The sequence below is a fragment of the Grammomys surdaster genome, unplaced genomic scaffold, assembly GCF_004785775.1.
Source record: "Grammomys surdaster isolate TR1022 unplaced genomic scaffold, NIH_TR_1.0 203, whole genome shotgun sequence".
NCBI classification, from domain to species: domain Eukaryota; kingdom Metazoa; phylum Chordata; class Mammalia; order Rodentia; family Muridae; genus Grammomys; species Grammomys surdaster.
This window is the reverse complement of record NW_021604648.1, coordinates 624,385-643,550: the sequence shown is the minus strand read 5'-3', so window position 1 is coordinate 643,550 and position 19,166 is coordinate 624,385. Positions and strand designations below refer to the sequence as shown.

General features: G+C 52.5%; 1 protein-coding gene across 1 annotated transcript in view; it reads right to left on the bottom strand.

Moving 5' to 3' along the window:
* Arhgef17 (Rho guanine nucleotide exchange factor 17) overlaps nucleotides 1–19,166 on the bottom strand; it is a 56,726-nt gene that overhangs the window by 8,666 nt on the left and 28,894 nt on the right. Inside the window, exons 2-16 of the mRNA XM_028770681.1 lie at nucleotides 12,453–12,530; nucleotides 7,217–7,399; nucleotides 5,567–5,683; nucleotides 5,278–5,370; nucleotides 4,937–5,113; nucleotides 4,586–4,636; nucleotides 4,221–4,330; nucleotides 4,031–4,116; nucleotides 3,480–3,598; nucleotides 2,950–3,163; nucleotides 2,395–2,468; nucleotides 1,745–1,944; nucleotides 1,264–1,565; nucleotides 603–852; nucleotides 297–383 (exon numbers count right to left, since the gene is read on the bottom strand). Coding sequence (XP_028626514.1) covers nucleotides 297–383; nucleotides 603–852; nucleotides 1,264–1,565; nucleotides 1,745–1,944; nucleotides 2,395–2,468; nucleotides 2,950–3,163; nucleotides 3,480–3,598; nucleotides 4,031–4,116; nucleotides 4,221–4,330; nucleotides 4,586–4,636; nucleotides 4,937–5,113; nucleotides 5,278–5,370; nucleotides 5,567–5,683; nucleotides 7,217–7,399; nucleotides 12,453–12,530 — 2,141 coding nt within the window. The remainder of the gene's footprint in view (nucleotides 1–296; nucleotides 384–602; nucleotides 853–1,263; nucleotides 1,566–1,744; nucleotides 1,945–2,394; nucleotides 2,469–2,949; nucleotides 3,164–3,479; nucleotides 3,599–4,030; nucleotides 4,117–4,220; nucleotides 4,331–4,585; nucleotides 4,637–4,936; nucleotides 5,114–5,277; nucleotides 5,371–5,566; nucleotides 5,684–7,216; nucleotides 7,400–12,452; nucleotides 12,531–19,166) is intronic.

Below are 19,166 nucleotides of genomic sequence, written 5' to 3'. Positions count from 1 at the left end.
GGCTGAAACGGGGATCCCGAGGCCAAGGAAATCACGGGTACCATGGCTCTGGCTCCTAAAAGATCACTCTTTTTATTTTTATTCTCTACTATCAAAGTTGGGGGAACCTGAGGCCAAGAAGCCACACTGACACACCCATGCTAACAGTCTGGAAGATGCACAGCTGGCCCTGGTCTAGGCTTCTGTCCTGCATCTTCCTCAGAAAGGGGGGGCAGCAGAGCCAGGGCAGAGGAACAGAGGCGGCCTATGTGCTGGCCAAGAAGAGTCTGGGTGGGAAGGACAACCCGGGGCCTTACAGGATGCAGGTCACGGATGCAGCGTGCTGGAGCTTCATGCTGTTCCTGCGATCGCGGATGCTATCAGAGGACTGGTAGACGTGGACACTGTGGGTTAGGGGAGCATTTGTGACAAGTGGTCAGATCTACCAGCCCCAGGTGTCATCCCCTCACCTGGCTCCACCGTCTCTTGCCTCTACCTCCCCTCCACCAGATACTGACACAGGTACTAGTTTCAGGGCCTCTGGTATCCTCAGCTAGCAGGACCCCAGAGACTAGACCCACCCCCACCCCCTCACTTTTGCTTTAGGACTCCCCTGCCCCTACCAGCCATCCTCAGTGCCCAGCCACACGGAACTCTGGTAGGCCTCAGGGTCCACGCTCAACAGGTCCTCAAGGCTGCCCCTTGTGAAGGATCCACGGCTGGAGCGTCGAAGGGCTCTTCCATCCATTGGGCTGGCACCACAGGGACCGCTTGGCCCAAAGGAGCCAGAGAGTGACAGGAAGCCAGGCTCTTGCTCTTCCTCAGAGCTGGTTGTCTCTGCAGTGGCCTCCTTGGAGCTTGGGGTCTCTTCATCTGAGGGGACAAAGATCTCTATCCCTATTCCCCTCCACTGGGCAGAGAGCCGACATCTTTCTAGGTCTCAATGTGTCCCTCCTGGCCATATCCCTCCTTCCCTGGTCCCTGTATCTGCTAAGGCCTTTCCCCTGCTCACTCTCAGCACTCACTACAGGTTTCTAGTCCTTGTCTGGCTATCTTAAGTCCAGCCAGGTATAGATGGAGGGACTAGCCACTCTACCCAATACCCATCTTCCTTAACTGTACTCCAAGGTTTCCAGGACCCGATGCGTCTGTCTCACTGCCTTCTGAGTCTTCCTATCTCTGTCCCCCACTTGGTAGATGCTAACACCTAGTGAACGGACTCCAGCCTTTGCCTCCATTGATGTCTCCTCACTCACTGTCTTCTTGATTCCCACCCACACTCACTGCCAAAGCTGGAGGAAATGGTAGACTGGCTGGCTTGGCTCTGTAGTGTCCCGGAGGGGCTGGGTGAAGATTCGTCGTCAGAGTCGCTGTCAAAGGGCACCAGCTCCGGCTGGGGGTCACCCTTGGTGGGGCCTGGATCCATCTCCAGGCCAGATCCTGAGATGGAAATGTGTAGGCAAGGCTGAGGCCCTGGCTCAGCCAGTGTCGCTGCTTCCTCCTCAGCTGTGGCCTCAACATCTAGCTCTGGCCCAGTGGACTCCAGTGTGGTCTCTGGGGGGTTCCTCAAGGGCTCTGGCTGCTCTCTAGAGACAAAGGAAAAAAGAACAAGAGATGCCACTAGGAGGCGCCCGAGATAGCACCCTAAACCGACCCCGCCCACGGGCAGCCCACCTCCCGGCCCCGCCCATCGCCACGGGGTCAACATTTTGTGTGTACTGGGCCAAAGGTTAGTGGCATCGTAGGCTCGCCACCAGGGCCTTACCGCGGGCAGCGTGGTTGCAGACCTGGCACCGCTCCGATACAGAGAATGCGGGCAGAGCAAACAGCGATGCAGGCCTCCACGTCTGGCTCCGCCCTCAAGCTTAGCAAGCACACCTGACCCACGTAGCCATCACTGTTGCACACCCATACCTCTGGCGCCGGCTCTGGGCAGCTGCTGAAGGTGGGGGCAGCACACGAAAACTGTGGGAAACCCCAACGGACAGGGAAAGATGAACGTTAGAACTGTGTCAGTACCGGAGGGGCGGCAGGTTTGCATACATCTCTACACCATGCTACGTGTCAAATGCACAATGCCTGATACAAAGTCATCCAAACCTGTATGTACACATACATGTACTACGAATAGGACCATGAATGTATGTATTTAATTAATATGTGATTCTAGTTCTATTGGTTAGGTATGAAAACTCATACAGGCGTAGGAACTAGACTTCAAATCTACAGCCTTTGTTCATATGCACATGCCTATACATACACGTTACACATGCCATGTGCACTCGTATATACTCAGACACGGGGAGCAATCACAATGTTTAAAATATATATGTGACATGGTACAGGGAACAAAAACTCCTACACATGTAGCTTTGAACAAACACATCTACGAGGCCCCCACGCGCACACACACACCTGCATGCCACTTCGAGTTTTCATGATAGGGATGGCCTTCAGGAACTCAGGGTCTAGACAGCTTTTACTGGATGCTGTAGTAGGAGAGACAGGGCAAAAGGAGATACACCCTGCTTAGCACCCACCTCATTCTGGCTCTGCTCCTAACCCATCCCAGTCTGGCTAGGGAGGGCCTGGTGCCAGCTTTGCCAGAATGAGAGACCATGGATTACTCCATCTGTGTTTGGCCTCAGTGTTCCTTTCTGTACAATGAGTATCCCTGAATCTCTAAGCTATAGACTTAAAAACTTCCAGAACAAAGCTGCGTCTCTACTGAGGAAGAGGAAGGTCTTAGTGGTTCAGGCCTATGCTGGGGTCCCTGTCCTAAAATGACTCTCCAGGAGTGCCTTCCCTGCCAGGGAGAAGCTGGGAGCCAGAGCCATTTCCCTGTGGAAGTCTCAGTTCACCCTCCTATCAGCTGCTGGAGGTCGGAGGCCAGTTCACAGAGTTCTGGCTTCTATAGTCAGGACTGCCCAGGGACTGTGAGAGAAGGCACCAGCATGAACCCTGGCTCACCCAGCTTCCTCTTGGCCTCATCAAAGGCCTGCTCAAAGCCCAGGCGGGCATCGGGGTGGGGAAACTCAAAGATGTAGGAGTCAGTGCCCTCGGGTCGGGTGGCACACAGCTCCAGCTTGGTGGGTGGGAAGGCGAGGGAGTAGCACAGCGCCTGCTTTTCTGACAGGTCCCGGTGCATGGCGGCTGAGAGATCCTTCAGTGCATCATCCAGACTCTGTGGGAAAAGAGCCTAGGCCTCAGGCCAAGGTCTTACCACATGGGCACCTACTGAAGGGACCTGTCTCTCCCCTCAGACAGTGGAAGGGAGCCTCCTTCTGCCACAGACAGGGCTGGGCCTCTCTCCCCTTCGGATGTCTCCTCCCTCAGACCCTGGGCCTGTCACTTCCCTTAAGTGGGAGCAAGACTATAATTTTCCCCTTCAGCTAAGTGACAGGACCAACTGCTCCCTCAGGCAAAAGCTTAGACTGTCTCTCCCTCAGACAAGGTCAGGGGAGGTCCCAGCCAACACAGCCTTAGCTCAGGGCACAGACCTGGTGGGGGAAGCCAAGGCTCTCCGAGAGCTTGCTCATTTGGCTCAGGGTGGCCAGGTCCTCATCCAGGCGGCTGATGGCCTTCTGGATGGTCTCCCGATTGGTGGCTTGAGATGCCCCTGGCGAGGACAGAGGAAAGCCATGGACACATAAGACAAGGTCAAGCTTGGACAGACATACTTCCCTTACTGTGCAGCCTTCAGCTGGACACGGGTCTGGCAAAAGGAGAGCTTCCAGACCCAAGCTCTCAGAAACAAGGTCAACAGGCAGTTTTCAGAAAAAAACAGGCCTGGGAGGAGGGGACTGGGCCTGGTTTAGAGCCACATGGCACAGAGCGACCAACTCTTGGAGAACTTGCTAGGGCACTAGAGGATGATTTGCAGGGATAAGTACATCTGGTTGCATGGAAACTAACCAGGTTCTTCAAAAACAGCCCCTCACATGGGATGAAAAATCAATGACAAAGCAGAAAAATCGGTAGACAGGCAGCCAGACTCAGAGGAGCCAACACTAGAACCCGTCCGTCTCTAACAGACTCAAGTCAGCCTCACCCTTGATGATGTCCGTGTCTTCCAGGGGCAGCTTCCACAGCATCTTGTATTTGCTGGCCGTATCAATGACGCTGGCTGCTGTGTACCTGTGGGTAGCCAATGGGGTGCTCTGGCTGGGGCAGGGAGTAGAGCCCGCAACAGATCCATGGCTCTCCTGCCTGCACCACCCAGCCCCACCCTGGCCACTCACAGGCTCACGGAGCTGCGCCTCAGGGAGCCCGACTTCCGCTTCAGGGTGGTGCAGACAATGAGGTCTGTGAACAGGAAGAGGGATCGGTCCTTCTTGCCTCCAATTGCCTTCTGTAGGGTCCAAAGTGGCATTCAGGCTGAGTGTGCACGGTCTAGAGGCCGACCTATATTACCACAGTGCCCACAGGGACTGCAAGTCCGAGGGAGGGGTAAGGGCTCTCCCCATCTATGTGGAGTCAGGATTTGTGCAGGGCTCCCACTGTAGTGAGGGTTGGGGAGCAGGAACCTGAGGGCAGCAGGCACTAGAGAGTGAACTTGGGTGGGTTAACAGTACATGGGGGAAGCAGCAAATGGGAGACCCCTTACCACTTCAGTAACCATCTCCTGCCTCAGGAACCGCCGCAGGGGGGCCTGGAGCTGTTGGGTAGGAGAAACAAGAGGTCTTAAGAACTAGTTATTAATCCATTAACCCTTCAGTGATCAGTTGGCCACTCTATGAACGAGGTTAGCCAGAGCAACTTCCTGTCTTCTCTTGCAATGCTGTGCTGCCAGGCAAGGACACAGGTCAGACAGAGGAGGAGGAGGACACAGAAGGGTGGGGCACTGTGGTCACAGAAGCAAGCAGACCACAGACCTGGATGTGGATGGCCACAACCCAGGTGACAGATGCAGATACAGTCAGGGACAGGATGGGGCATGGCAGGGTGGGGCACGTACATCCTCCATGCCCTCGATGTGGGCTTCGATCTCCTGCAGCACACGGGCATGCCGCTCTGCCTCCTCAGCACTCCGCACACCCTTGTTGATGCGTTCAGCCACCTGCTTGATGTTCCGCTGAGCATCGAGCAGCAGAGGGTGGTCTGGATGGTCTTCCGGTGTGTGCTTCAGAAGGTCCTGGGGTGGGAATGGGGACCTGCTTAGCTGCCCTTGAGGCACTGACTGCTAGAGCACACGAGACTATGGTATAGGCATCAAGGAGGACTTTCTTTCCTGCCTGAAGTCTGAGAACAGACATGCTCCCACTCCATGCCTCCCAGTCCAACCAGCACCATGCCTACCTTCACCAGCAGCTCATAGCGTGGGATTCTCTGCACAGGCTTGATCATGAGGTCAGACAGCGCCTGCTTTTCCTTGTTCTCACGCATGCTTTGCTGAAACCCAAGGCAGGAGTGGAGGAGTTCCCATGTGAGGAACGATGCACACACTCCTTGCCAAGTCCCTCCAGGTAAGCCCAAGGGCAGAGGCTGACACACTTGCTACCAGCACAGTGTTCTGGTCAAGAGCTCCAGGGATGCCCAGAACTAGCCTGATGTGAGGTTAACTTCACCCCTACCCCAGCCCGTGTACCTCCAAGAACTTGAGAAAGGCTGGTCTGGCCTCCTTAGCTACACGCACAGCATCCTTTGCATTAAGGAAGTTATCAATATAGGCAGAATAGATGTTCACCAAGACGTCTTTGGAGAACTGTGGGTGAGGAGGCAGGTTAGGCAGGCAGAGGTGTCCCTCACTGCATCACCCTGTCCTAGCTTCTGTATGTAACCTGAGTAGGAGTGACCCATTCTAGCTTCTGGGACTCTGCCTGTGCAGCTTCTTCCTCCATGAGGAACACCCCTCCCAGCCAAACCAAACACCCCTGGCTGCTGCAGCCTGCTTTTATGGACTGTGCTTGCTGCCTGACTTAGGGACTCTCTCCTGGCAGAATGAAGCCTGGCTCAGGACAGGGTACACACTGGTGGCTAATCCTGCTGGTTGGCTGGTGGTAGGTGCTAGGTCAGGTGGCTTTCCTTCAAAGGAGGACAACCGGGTTCCTGTCTCAGCTGCACCAAGGACAGGCTAAGATACAGGTCTTGGAGTCCCTGATTCTCTAAGGTGCCAAGTGTCCTGTCTCTGAAGGACGTGGCTGAGCCTGAGTAGATGAGGGAGGACAACTCTCTTGGGAGGGCCTGCCTTGGGTTGAGCCCCTGGTGAGCCCACAGACAGCATCCAGGTCCATACAGAGGTTGAGCTTAAGTGACAGAGGGTGAGGGCAACAGCACTTAATCCTACCTGGTGGCACCAGTTTCTAAGCAGCAAGAACAAGCGAACACCTCTGGAGGTTAAGGCTCTACTCTACCTAATATTAAGCACAATTAAACAAGCGCACAGCCCAAAGGAGAGAGGACTTTTTAATTTTTAAGACCGAGTTTCACTATGTATCCCTGACTGGCTTTAAACTTGCTATGTGGACCATTTCTTCTTTTTGGCTCATGGAATTTTCTGCAAGGATTCTCTACAGTTTTGCTTTTGTAACTATGTGGTTCTAAGTTAACACTTTATTTGAGTTTGGCTATGATTAATCAATCATTGTCAAGAATTCTTGGGACTTCAAAAATGTAACTTAAATGTTTTTCAAATATAATTAAACTTACAGTATGTTTGCAGGATTTTTAATAAAATGAAATGTTTTGTTTGTAGGTTTTTTCTTTTTTTTTTTTTTTTGAGATACAGTTTCTCTGTGTAGCTCTGGCTGTCTTAGAACTCCTTCTGTAGACCAGGCTGGCGTCAAACTCACAGAGCTCCACCTGCCTCTGCCTCCCAACTGCTGGGGTTAAATGCACACGTGTATCACCACCGCCCAGCATTGTTTGTTTGTTCTGGGGTTGTGCTTTGTTTGCTCGTTTTTGTTTTAACTTCGTTTTTGTGGTTCTTTTGGAATTCTGAGCCAGCACTGAAGGACCCTGAGAAGTTCACGGGATGCTGTGGTTCGTGGGACGAGGAGTATGTGGCAGATGACAGGCAAGGCCAGGGCCCTGGGATATATACTATGCAGGATAATGCCCAGCATGCAAAAAGCGCCAGAGGGTATGAACTATGGTTATTAAAAAAGGAGCCAGAATGCAGTGAGCATCAATGTCACACCCATCTGAACGTGAGGTCCTGGTCAGCAGCAGTGCCAGCTCCCCCGTCCACGTCCCAGTCAAGGTCTACAGCTGCAGTCCCCGTGGCAGAGGCACTCACCGACTGGACGAGCAGGGCTCCCACCTTCTGCTGGGCGTGCCACGTCTGCACGCAGTGCCGCACCTGCTCCAGGAACTGCTCGTGGTGCTCCAGCAGCTCGGGGATCTGGTCGAAGATCTCGTCCACCAGAGACGGGTCACACAGCAAGGAGTTCTCTGGCTGCTTCAGTGGCTGCATGTAGCCCTGGAGGACACACAGGGTCAGTTCATCTTCCTCCAGAGGTACCCTCACCTCATCTGCACAGGTCTCTGCACAGGGAATCCCCCGGGTTTGCAGCTCAGTGACTTGCCACTGTGCCTCCCTGAGAGACCAGGAGCTCAGCAGTGGGAGGAAGACTCTGTCCTCTCAATGCTACCTATCATTGCCTCGCTCAGGGCTTTATCAAAGGAGAAGCACAGGGAAAGCATGATAGATTCATGAAAAGATCTTGGAGGGAGGAAAGCAAGAAGACGGGGAGAGTTGGTGGGATGCTTTCCCGGAGACAGCCCCACCTTGTTAACTCAATAAATATTTACTGAGTTTGCCAGGCACTGTTCTAAGAGATAGAAGACAGCAATGAATAAGAAGACCCAAAAGATAAACACAATGGTATACACCTGTAATCTCAGTACTCAGGAGACTGAGGCAGGAGGATTACCACAAGTTTAAAGCCAGCCTCGGCTACATAGTGAGACCTTCTCTCAAACACACACGCACACACACATACACACAAAACCTAGCATAAGAAAAGATATAACAGAGCTTATATCTAGTCAAATGAAACACACAAAAAACAAAACCACATTTCACCAAATGTGATATATCTAAGATATATTGTTATTTTTAGTTATCTTCTAAGGGAAAAAAAACTGAAGCCAATTAAAGTATGATATGCTACCTACTATAAAATAAACTCTAAATTTATTGAAATGAGAAGGCCTTCTTTTTTCTTTTTTCTTTTTTTTTTGGTTTTTCGAGACAGGGTTTCTCTGTGTGTAGCCCTGGCTGTCCTGGAACTCACTCTGTAGACCAGGCTGGCCTCGAACTCAGAAATCCACCTGCCTCTGCCTCCCAAGTGCTGGGATCAAAGGCGTGCGCCACCACCGCCCGGCCGAGAAGGCCTTCTTGGGTTCTACATTAAAGCAGTGGTAGGCAGGGCACTGGAAGCTATCTCTGAAATTACTGGCGGCCTGTACTAGAGACTAGTTTAAAAGTTTTTGTATTTCCTGGGCAGTCTGTGACTAGAATTTCTGTTTTTCATCACAAATGTACATTTATTTAGTGGTGTTTTCTAAGCACGAACAGCATGCCCCTCCACTGGCATTTGCATGGCAAGATCACCCTCTACTGGCCCATGATGCAACTGCAAGCCAAAAAAATGAAGGGTTTTTTTGAAAGACATATGTGATGTTACATTTATAAAATAACATTTATATTAAACGTTTAAAAGAAATCTGGCTTGTTTTGTAAAACAAACTTGAAGAAGTCAAAGCTGAACAGAATGATCTTGGCTGGAGAATCTGAAAATGCACAGGGTGACGTGAGTAGCTAACAGCTGGCCTCCTTATACAGGGCTCTCTGGCCAGTACGAGCCAGAACCTTGACTGGTCAGGATCTGTGGTTTCTCTCAGAGCAAAAGTGATCCCATTCACCTCTGGGTCACCCGGCAGAGGGGCAGGCACACCGCAGGAGCCATGAAGCCGCACACCGGAGAGCTAGAAGCTGAGCAGGGGCACATAAGCCATGGAAGACATAAACAGCGATTCCATAGTATGCCAGAAGGGAGTAAGAACTCTGGAAGCAAGAGAGTAGAGGGCCTAGGGGGCCTAGGGGAGAACGGTTGCTTAGGAAAACGCAGTGTAATCTTAGCTGAAAAATTGGGGTTCAAGACAAAACTCAAGAATGGGAGTGAAATCCAGGAAAAGGGTATATAGAGTTATGGCCTGCGTTCAATTCCCACCTCCTTCTGACTGCTGCCCTTGGTATGTGATTCCTTTGTTATTTTGTTTGTTTTTTTCTGAGCTGGTACACACATACACGCGCGCGCGCACACACACACACATCTACATACCACCACACATACACATACAAACAGCAACACACACATATAGATAGCAACACACATATATACACCAACACATACACAAACAGCAGCACACACACAGCAACACATGCACACACATGGACTCACACACATACAAACATACTTGAACACACATATACATACAAACTGCAACACACACACATATATACACACCAACACACATACACAAACAGCAACATACACACACACCAACACACATACACATGAACACACGTACAGGCAATATGTGAGATGCTACACCCATCTCTCTTTAAGATATGCATTTGGGACAGGTGCTATCATGATCCCCCCTCTACAGCCAGGGCAGGTGAGGCACAACTGGGTCCATGATCTGTTCCAGGTTACACAGCTGACCAAGAAGTGCAGCCAAGTGTGAGCACTAGGGCCAGGCTCCAGAACCCTGGAGGGAGCAGTCTTCCGCTCACACTCCTGGGCTGTGGTACCCCCGCCCTTGGGTTCAGGTGATACCCTCCTGATCACTTCTACCTTCCCCCTTCCACCCAGAAATCTCAACCCCAGGCCTGCTTGCCTCACAGAGCCCAGAGGATTCTGATTCCAGGCCTGCCCGCTCTGTGTCCCACGGCTCCTCCTCCCTGCTGACAGGCACGAGGGGCATCATCACCATCTTTCCATCTCCCCTTCGGGAAAATACACGAACAGCCTCATTTTGCCAGTGAAACCAAGGCTTAGAGAAGTGAAGAGACTCAAACTCCCGTCCCCAGTAGGGGACAAGCGACTCCAAGCCTGCCTGTCTGCCTGTCTGCCTGTCTGCCTGTCTGTCTGTCTGACCGTACAGCCTCCAGCTCTAACCAGGGGATGGCCATGGGTCCTTGCATGATTACTTTCTTCTTGTCTGACATCTTGGGGATCCCTCCTAGGTTTCCTTGTGCCACAAGAGACCCTAGATCTTGTCTGGCTTCTTGCCTTTCTCCTTGGCAGCCACACCAGTCACTTCTGGTGGTGATGGTGGCTTCTCCACTGTCCTGGTCTTTGCTTCTGTTGTGTCCTCTACCTGTTCCCCTCAACAGGCTCTCTGCTAAAATCCTACCCACCCCTCAGGTCTCTGCTGAACACCCCAAACTGAGAGTCACATTCTCTGAGCCCACACAACAAGGACATCCTTATTTTATGTTCTTAGCTCATTGGACATTTTGATAAAACCAGAGGCAATGTATTTCTTATATAATTTGTCACTTTAACTAGTTTCTTTTATGTTTTTGAAACACGTCCTCATGACCTCCCTTGGATTATCTATTAGCCAAAGATAACCTTGTATTTTTGATCCTCTTGCCTCTACTTCTTGAGTGGTGGGATTATAGGTGTGTATCACCAAACCTGGCTTATGCAGGCCTGGGAATCAAACCCAGGGCTTCTTGCATGTTAGATAAGCACTCTTCTGAGTTCCATTCCTAGCCCCACTTGAATCAGTTTTAAGTGTTCAGATTACCACACACACATTCACACTGTGGTGTAAATGCCAACTTCATCTCCCAGATGAAAACTCTGGACCACTGAACACTAACTCCCCACATCACCCTTCCCCAGCCCCAGCCTCCTCTGGACCCCGGCCTCCGCCACTCCACCTTCTGTCTCTGAAAGCTTAACTACAGCAGCACCTTGAACACTCGCCATCCAGTCCTGGCTGTTTGTGGTAGCTCACTTCACTTAGCACTATGTCGTCCGGGTTCATCAGTGCTGTAGTGTGTGTTGGAATCACTGTCTTTTTCTAGTGGAGTACTACCCATATGTGTCCACACCCTTGAATTCTGTGTCACCACACCAGTCACTTCTGGTGGTGACAGTGTGACCTGTCTGGCTGGTGAGGGCAACTCTCCTGAATAATAGCCCATGAGTTCCAGGGAAAAGATTCCTGTCCCTCAGGCTCACTGTTGGATGGAGATCCCTGCACTGCCCAGAGAACAGGGTTTGGTCTGCAGAAGGGCTCTGTGTAGATATGTGGAAGAGGAGGAGGGGGAAGAAGGAAGGGTGAATGGTTCTGGATATTTCCTGGGGTCTACTTCACCCTGAGCTGTGGTGGCTTGGATAAGCTCATCTTCAGTTGTGTTTGTGGGCCCCATTTCAGCACATACACCCAGGCTCTGGCCTCTGCCCATAATTCTGCCATAGATGCACCCTCCCCATCTGTGCTCCACCTCTCCCAGGCCAGGGGCCCAGGCATAGACCTGTCTTCCCACCTCACACCCCCTCCCTCGACCTGAGGAGCTTACCTCCTAAGTGTCTGTCCCCCCTTGTCCTTCCCACGGTCTGTCCCCTTACTGGAGCCCTGTGGCCCTGGGACAGCTTCTTCTGCCACCCAGTAGTTATGCAGACTTCCCAAAGCACAAGTCCAACCACATACCTACCTGTCTCAAAACCCTCTGATGACCCTTCAGGAACTGTGGTCCAAATCCCTCTCCTGGGGTTCAAGGACCCCATGGCATGACCCTTGCTGGCTCCCACAACATCACCCAAGAACCAACCCCTCATACTCCACACCACATAGCTCCCTAAATGTGCGTGCCCTCTGCAGAACAGAACCATCCCCACTGCACCTTCTCTGGGGAGCTTTCACTGATGGCACAGTGGCCAGGCGCCTCCCATGCTTCTACAGTAGTGGTTTTCAATCTGTGAGTCATGACCCCCACAAGGGTCTCATATCAGATATTCTGCATATTATATAGTTATACTACGATTCATAACAGCAGCAATATTAGTTATGAAGTAGCAGCAAAGTAATTTTATGGTTGAGGATCACCATAACATGAAGGACTATATTAAAGGATGCAGCGTTAGAAAGGTTGAGAACTGCTGCTCTAGAGTCTCCATGCCCTCAGCAGGCTTGTCTTTCCCGCATCCTTGGGCTTCCTGAATCTGGACCAGGGCCTGCTCTGAGCAGATACTTAGCATTTAATTCTAGTCACAGAAAGGGAAAAGGGTGCACAGCTCAAAACTGGATCCAGGACTGCTGAGGGGACGTGGTAACTCTAGGGTAGAGACTCCTACTCTACCTGGATCCTCTAGTCTCACCAACCCTGCAGGGGTGGCCACGTCCAGGGTCACAGCTCTTGATCTCAGTCCCTGTTTGTGTGAGTAAGCCCACCTGTCTGCTGCCCATACTGGGAGGATGCTTTCAGGCCTAGGCCATGGCCTCACCTGCATTAGGGTGCGCAGTGACTCCACGTACGATTGCTCTGTGTCCAGCAGGGTCATGGTCACGTGCTTCCTCATGTCCTGCAGGGACAGAAATAGAAGGTGAGTGGCCCTTTGTTCCCCTTAGCCTCTGTCACCTTCAGCTACATTCAAGCACACCCGCACACAGAGAAAGCCCATCTGATCCTTTCCTAGGCCTTCTGTGCCAGTTCCCCAGTTTCCCAAAGCATCCTAGACCTCCATTCTGCCAGACCTTCACTCAGGCATTCCCTGCTGGGACCGCTCCCCTGAGTCTCAAACACACCCTTCCTAGTGGATCCCTGCTCTCCTACCCAGACAGGTTCTGGACAAAACCAAAACCAATAACAATATACTCTCTTATTTACAAAGGAAGATGCCTCTGGGCTACGCCCACTCTAGAGACTTACTCTGAAAACTCCAAGTTCCAGCTTGCTGTTATGAGGGCATGGGACATATTTGACCTGGCTGTGTGTTACAGCATCCCTCAGAGTAGACGCTGTCACTTCCTGCTATAGAAGAAATGGCGGCCGAGGGGAGTAAAGTTGGTGCTGGAAGCATCAGGGTTCTGACAAGGCTGGGTCTCAGGTCTCAGTTAAAAGATTACAGAGCTTTACTTACACCAGGCCCAGCCCCAGGCACTCCTAGTCTGTGTGTCTGTGTGTCTGTGTGTGTGCGTGCGTGCATGTGTTTGCACATGTGTTCAGGTTCACTCACCCAAGGCAGTATGTGTGGACATAAGAGGTCAATGAGGTGTCTTCTTCTACTGCTCTTCATATTATTTTATTTTGTTTATTCATTTTTTAACACAGAGTTTCTCACTGAACCCGGAGCTCACTGTTTCAGCTAGTCTGGTGGCCAGGGAGCTCAGAGATCTGCCTGTCTCTGCTTTCTAGCACTGGAGTCACAGACACACACTGATGGGGTCACAGACGCACACTGATGGGGTCACAGATGCACACTGATGGGGTCACAGACGCACACTGATGAGGTCACACACACACTGATGTCACAGACACACTGATGAGGTCACAGACACGCTGATGGGGTCACAGACTCATACTGATGGGGTCACAGACGCACACTGATGGGGTCACAGACGCACACTGATGAGGTCACACACACACTGATGTCACATACACACTGATGAGGTCACAGACACACTGATGGGGTCACAGACACACACTGATGAGGTCACAGACGCACACTGATGAGGTCACACACACGCTGATGAGGTGACACACACACTGATGAGGTCACAGACCCACACTCATAGGGTCACAGACGCACACTGATGAGGAGGTCACACACACAGTGATGTCGCATACACACTCATGGGGTCACAGACACACTGATGGGGTCACAGATGCACACTACTATATCCAGCTTTTACAACTCTGGGAGTGTAAGCACAGGCCTTCATGTTTACCCTTCAAACCATCTCACCAGCCCTCCTTCTCTTTCTGAGACTGGCTCTTATACAGAGCAGGCTGTGGAGCCTTCCCTAGTGTTAGGGGTTACAGGTACTTCCTACCACGTCTGCCTCATGCACTGCTGTAGAACGAGGCACATGCTAGGCAAGCCCTGTACTCACCGAGCTACAACCTCAGCCTAGTCTCAGGGCAGGGGAACCACTGATCCATATATACACAGGACCCAAGAGGCCCCTGAGGGTTGCTCAGCATCTGCACCCACATCACAAGGCATTGGGTCCCTGCCCCTAAGACTTTGTTAGAAGCTAGCTTGGGAATGTCACCTGCTGCCAACTTCCATAGACCCCAACCTTATCCAGGAAACCCTCCCAGACAGCACCCATCCCACCAGCCTATATCCTGGCAAGGACTCCACTCCAGGACCACATACTGACTCTTGGGTCTCTACACTGGCCCTAGGCAAGGTGTGGGACCTACGCATTTGTCTGGGCCATGCCTGCGGTTCCAGCCATCAAGGCCTGCAGATTCAAGGTGTTCTTTCTGTGTAGAAATTCCAGAATGGGTGCTTATGCTTGGGCATTCCCAGTTCTTATCCCGACACCCCTTACTGCAGAGCCGCAGTGAGGGTCCTGCCTTCACCACTGCTTTGCCCATGGTCCTTGGGCTGCTTAGTATTGCACTCTATTAGTGTATGTTTGCTTGTTGGGACAAGGCCTTACTCTGTAGCTCAGTACATAGCCCAGGATTCCTCGGTCTCTCTCGTGCAGAAGCCACAAGCTACCATGACCAGCTTCTTCTCACTTTGCTGGCTCTGGTAAGCTTACCTCAGGTACTGCTGTTCCTCTGACCCTGAGACTGGGGGATCAGCCTGGTCCCTCAATAGCTGACAAGGAGGCACACTCAGAAGTGGGCTCCCACTTTGAGCTCGATTGAGACACAGGTGCCATCTCCTTGGGACATAGGAGGCCGGCTTACTCCACTTCTGCAAGCTCTGTGCTGGGCTGTGTTCCTCAGGCTCTACCTCAAAGACCCCAACTAGGAGTAGGCTATTTATACTGGGTGCTTCTGGAGCCCTTAAAAAGTTAAAGCAACTTTGGGTCTCTCATGTCTGCGCATGCCTGTGCTGGCAGCTCCCAGAACACCCCAGTACCTCACAAGCACATCCAAGGTTTAAAACACAGGCATCATCCACTGCACAGATGAGTCAAATCAGAGAGGTGACATGCCCTGCCCAAGATCATGTGGTCAGTGACAGACACCTCACACGGAGCCCTAGGGTCCCATTATCAGGGACCTCAGGCCACAGAACTCCCCAGCTCTGCTCTTCCTGGCCATGTGACTTTGGTGGCCCTGCTGCCATACTCCTTCATGAAATGGAATTAAAACCCTTTGTTCCTGGTACCATACAAGCTCCACGCTCAGCAATGGGGAACAGGGAGGTGCTCACACACACAGCGACCCTAACTGTCCCTTCTCATTTCACTTCCCTGAGACTTCATTGCAAGTTTTCTGAACAATAGGACAGCCAGATCAAGCTTGGGGCCTCAACGCTACTGTCCCCGCTCACATTCACTGGCCAGCCATTCCCAACCTGGGTCATGGTCAGAAGTTTCCTGAGAGGGAGGGCTGGCACTGGGCCTGCTGGCCGGGAGGCTGGGGTGGCAGAGGGAGCTGACGCTGCAGTGTCGCCTCTTCCAGCCTCTTCCCTGCTGCAAAGCACAGTGGGCTGTCACTCAGCTGTCAGGTAAAGCACAGAAAACAAGGCCAGCTCCTCGTCACTGCATAGAGCACCGTCTGCACGTGTCCAGACACGGGAGCAGTGCGGGGGGTGGGGGGAACAGGGGAAGCAGGAGATGGAGGGACAAAGCAGCTGTCAACCAGATCGGCAGGCCCACCTGTTCCAGGCTGGCCAGCCCTTCAGCCTGCTTCCCTCCGGATCCCCTTACCCTTCAACAGCCACAGACAGGCCCCTGGCATTGGGACCAAGGGGACCTGTGGGAAAGTAGACACAGCAGGAACTTGGTAACGGGAACTCTCCTGTCATTAAACCCAAAGACAGAGACCCTTATGTACCGAGAGTGAAGAAAGACACACAGAGAGAGGCCATGAAGGCCAGATGCCCCACATCAAGACAAAAATGAAGCTTACTTATCCAGCTGCGAGGTAGGCCCTCCTGCCCAGACTCCTGGAGCGTTGGAGACATATACACACAACACAGTACAGTACCTGGATTAGGCCTAGTCCCCATTGTGCCCAGAGCATGGAACAGAGTCAGGGCCCAGACAAACACAAAACAGGGCAGCATCTCTGGTCCCTGCCTCCTCCAGTCTCCAGAAAGGCCTCTGGGGGCAGGGATGGGGACACCACCTTTCCTACAGCACTACAGCACGACATCTCTAGGCCCCGTGGTGGTCCCAGTGGCAAAGTGGCAGTTCTGGCTACCCTCAGTATATACATACAGCTGGGGCCCATCAACTCTGAGGGAGGTTAGAAATCTGGCTTTCCTGGGGACCCAAGGCGTCCCAGGAATAAATCTGCTTTCTTTCACCTGACCCATTTGAGGAAGAGGGTACTGTCCTGAGCCTTGACCCTTATAGTGCCCTGCCAATCCGACCAGTGCAGAGTTGGCCATGGAGAGGAAGCTCATCAACCTCTGGCTTCATCTGAGGTCAGCTGTCTCCAAGCACGGCGACAGGCAGGCAGAATCCTGGTGCCTGATCCAAGTTCCAGGCCCTGTTCCCTAGCATCTGCCCATGCTTCCCCCATCTCCTGGGTCTGCTGCATCCTAGGCCAAGACCCAAGTTCCCGGCTGCCCCTCCCCCTCCCGGTACCTGGGCCTCCCCCGGCTCCTCCGCGGTGTCAGAGCCCCCGCCCCCGCCTCCGGCGGACTCCCCGGAGGCGGCGGCCGGGCCCAGATCGCGCATGTCTTCCAGCGCGATGGTGAACTGGGCCAGGGTCTTCACCATCTGAAGCATGCGGCCGGGCTGCCGCCGGGGCGGGTACTGCGCAGAGTCGGAGGGCCCCCTCCCACCCGCGCTCCTCCGGGGCCTCTGCCCCGCCGCTGTGGTGGCGGCGGCGTTAGTAGCAGCGTTGGGGAGGGCGCAGCCCGCGGTGGCGCTGCAGCCTCCTCCGCGCAGGGAGTGCGCGCGGCGTCGCAGGGGGAGAGTCCCGCCCTCTGCGCGCCGCCCCTTCTCCCGCAACAAGCCCAGCGCGGCGGGACCTCGCACCCCCGCCTCAGGACGCAAGTCACACACACTCGCGGACAAAGATGCGTCCACAGTGTATGTAGCTCGAGCACAGAGATTTACAAGCAGGAGCCAGGGATGAACAGAGTTAATATAGAATAAGACAGGGTCAAGTGCACTCTCACATACAGATCCCCAAATCCTGACCCACCATCTCTCACAATGATAACTTTCTTGATCAACAAGTACAGCATGGCAGAAGCAGACACCCATCCATGTAGGCATCAAATGCGGATGGCTGAAAACCTCACTGGCCCCAGCCAGTGAGAGAGGGACTTGGGTATGATAAAGGCAGTCACGCAAATCCCCCACATTAAGTCACACCATCCCTATCACCATCTCCCCCAGCTTAGTCAGTGTTCTGTACCTGGCTCCAGACCTGTTCCCTTCCAGTGCCTCTCCCCATGACCCTCGCTGGGGAGGGCCTCTGACCCCCTACCCCCATCTGCCCTCCCCCCAACTTCTTGGCATCTGTTTAAACGCGATCCTCTGGCTCCTTCCTCAAATGGCAGGACAAAACTAGAATCTACTCCAGGTCCCACTTAAGTAGGACTGGGATGTGGTGAGACACAACTTTGACACCAAATCCCACTGGGCACTAGGAAGGAGGTCCATACACTCTGCAGCTGTGCCTCACCCCTCACTAGCTCCACTTCCTTCAACACTGGGGGTTCCCACACTCACCAAGCTCCCATCTGACTCCCTCTCTCCAACCTGTTCTCTCTGGATCTCCTGAGCAATGGGATAATGAACCTCCATCACCAAAGCCAGGCTCACCCTTGTTCCCATTCCTCCCTTCCTTGTCACCCTAGCCAACTCTCCGGGTCTAGAAAAGACACCTCTCCCTTGCCTCAGGGCCTTGACCTAAGCCTTTTCCTTTTTCCCTAGCAACCAGTGCCTTTTCTTTTCACTCAAAACTGTTCTACACAAATGTCACCTCTTCTAGGAAGCCCCTCTGAGTCCTCAGAGTAGGTGTTAAGTGCCTGTTTTGTGTTCTCCAAGATCTCCAGCTGTCTTAACCACAGACACTCTGTAATAATGGATTTGAGCAATGTCTGGAACGATGCCCACCTTTTCCCAGGAGACTGATGGCTCCCTGAGGTAAGGGTCCTTCAGAAGCCAAGGCACTGAACACATGTAACTGACGGCTGGTTAACAGACTTTGCTTCTCCCTTTGCCAGGCAGCCTGGGTACATTTCTGGGCATCGCTTTAGCATGGAGGTCCCTGTATCCCTCTCTCCAGCCCTGCTTCCTTAGCCACAACTCCACACCCCATCCTACAGAACTTTTTAAAAATATTTGCATATTTTTAAAATCTATGTGTATGAGTATTTTGCCTGCATGTGTACCTGCTTGGTGCCCAGGGAGACCAGAAGAGGGTGTTGGATCTGGATCCAAACCAGGGCCCACTGTGAAAGTGGCAAGTACTTTTAACTGCTGAGCCATCTCTCCAACCCAGAAACTGTTTTTAACACCCTCCTCCAGGTCTCATGTAGCCCAGGGTGTCATTAAACTGGCCATGTAGTAGAGGATGACCCTGAATCTGACTCCTCTGTAAGCACCTTCTCAGTTCTGGCATTACAGGCATACACTGCCATGCCTGGTTTGTAGCATGCCCTTGCTTGAAACCAGGGTCTTGTGTATGCCATGCAAGCAATCCACCAACTGAGTTTGTCCCTAGCACCTCTAAGTTTTGTTACCAGTACTAAAGAATGAACTCGGGACCTTCCGAATGCCAAGCAAGGGGTGGGTGGGCTTTTTTTCTTCCCATGATGCTGTTTGTTTGAGCCTGAGTCTTCCTATGTAGCTCAGGCTAGCCTCAAACTCATGATCCTACTAGGGATGCAACTCAGTGGCAGAGGGCTTGTCTAGGCTGTGTGAGGTTATGGGTTCAATCCCCAGAACCTTTCAAAAGTGCATACAACTTTTGTCCAGCCGATAAACCCAATACTTGGGAGGCAGACGAGATAGCATACACCTATAAACCCAATACTTGGGAGGCAGAGGCAGGAGGCTCAGCT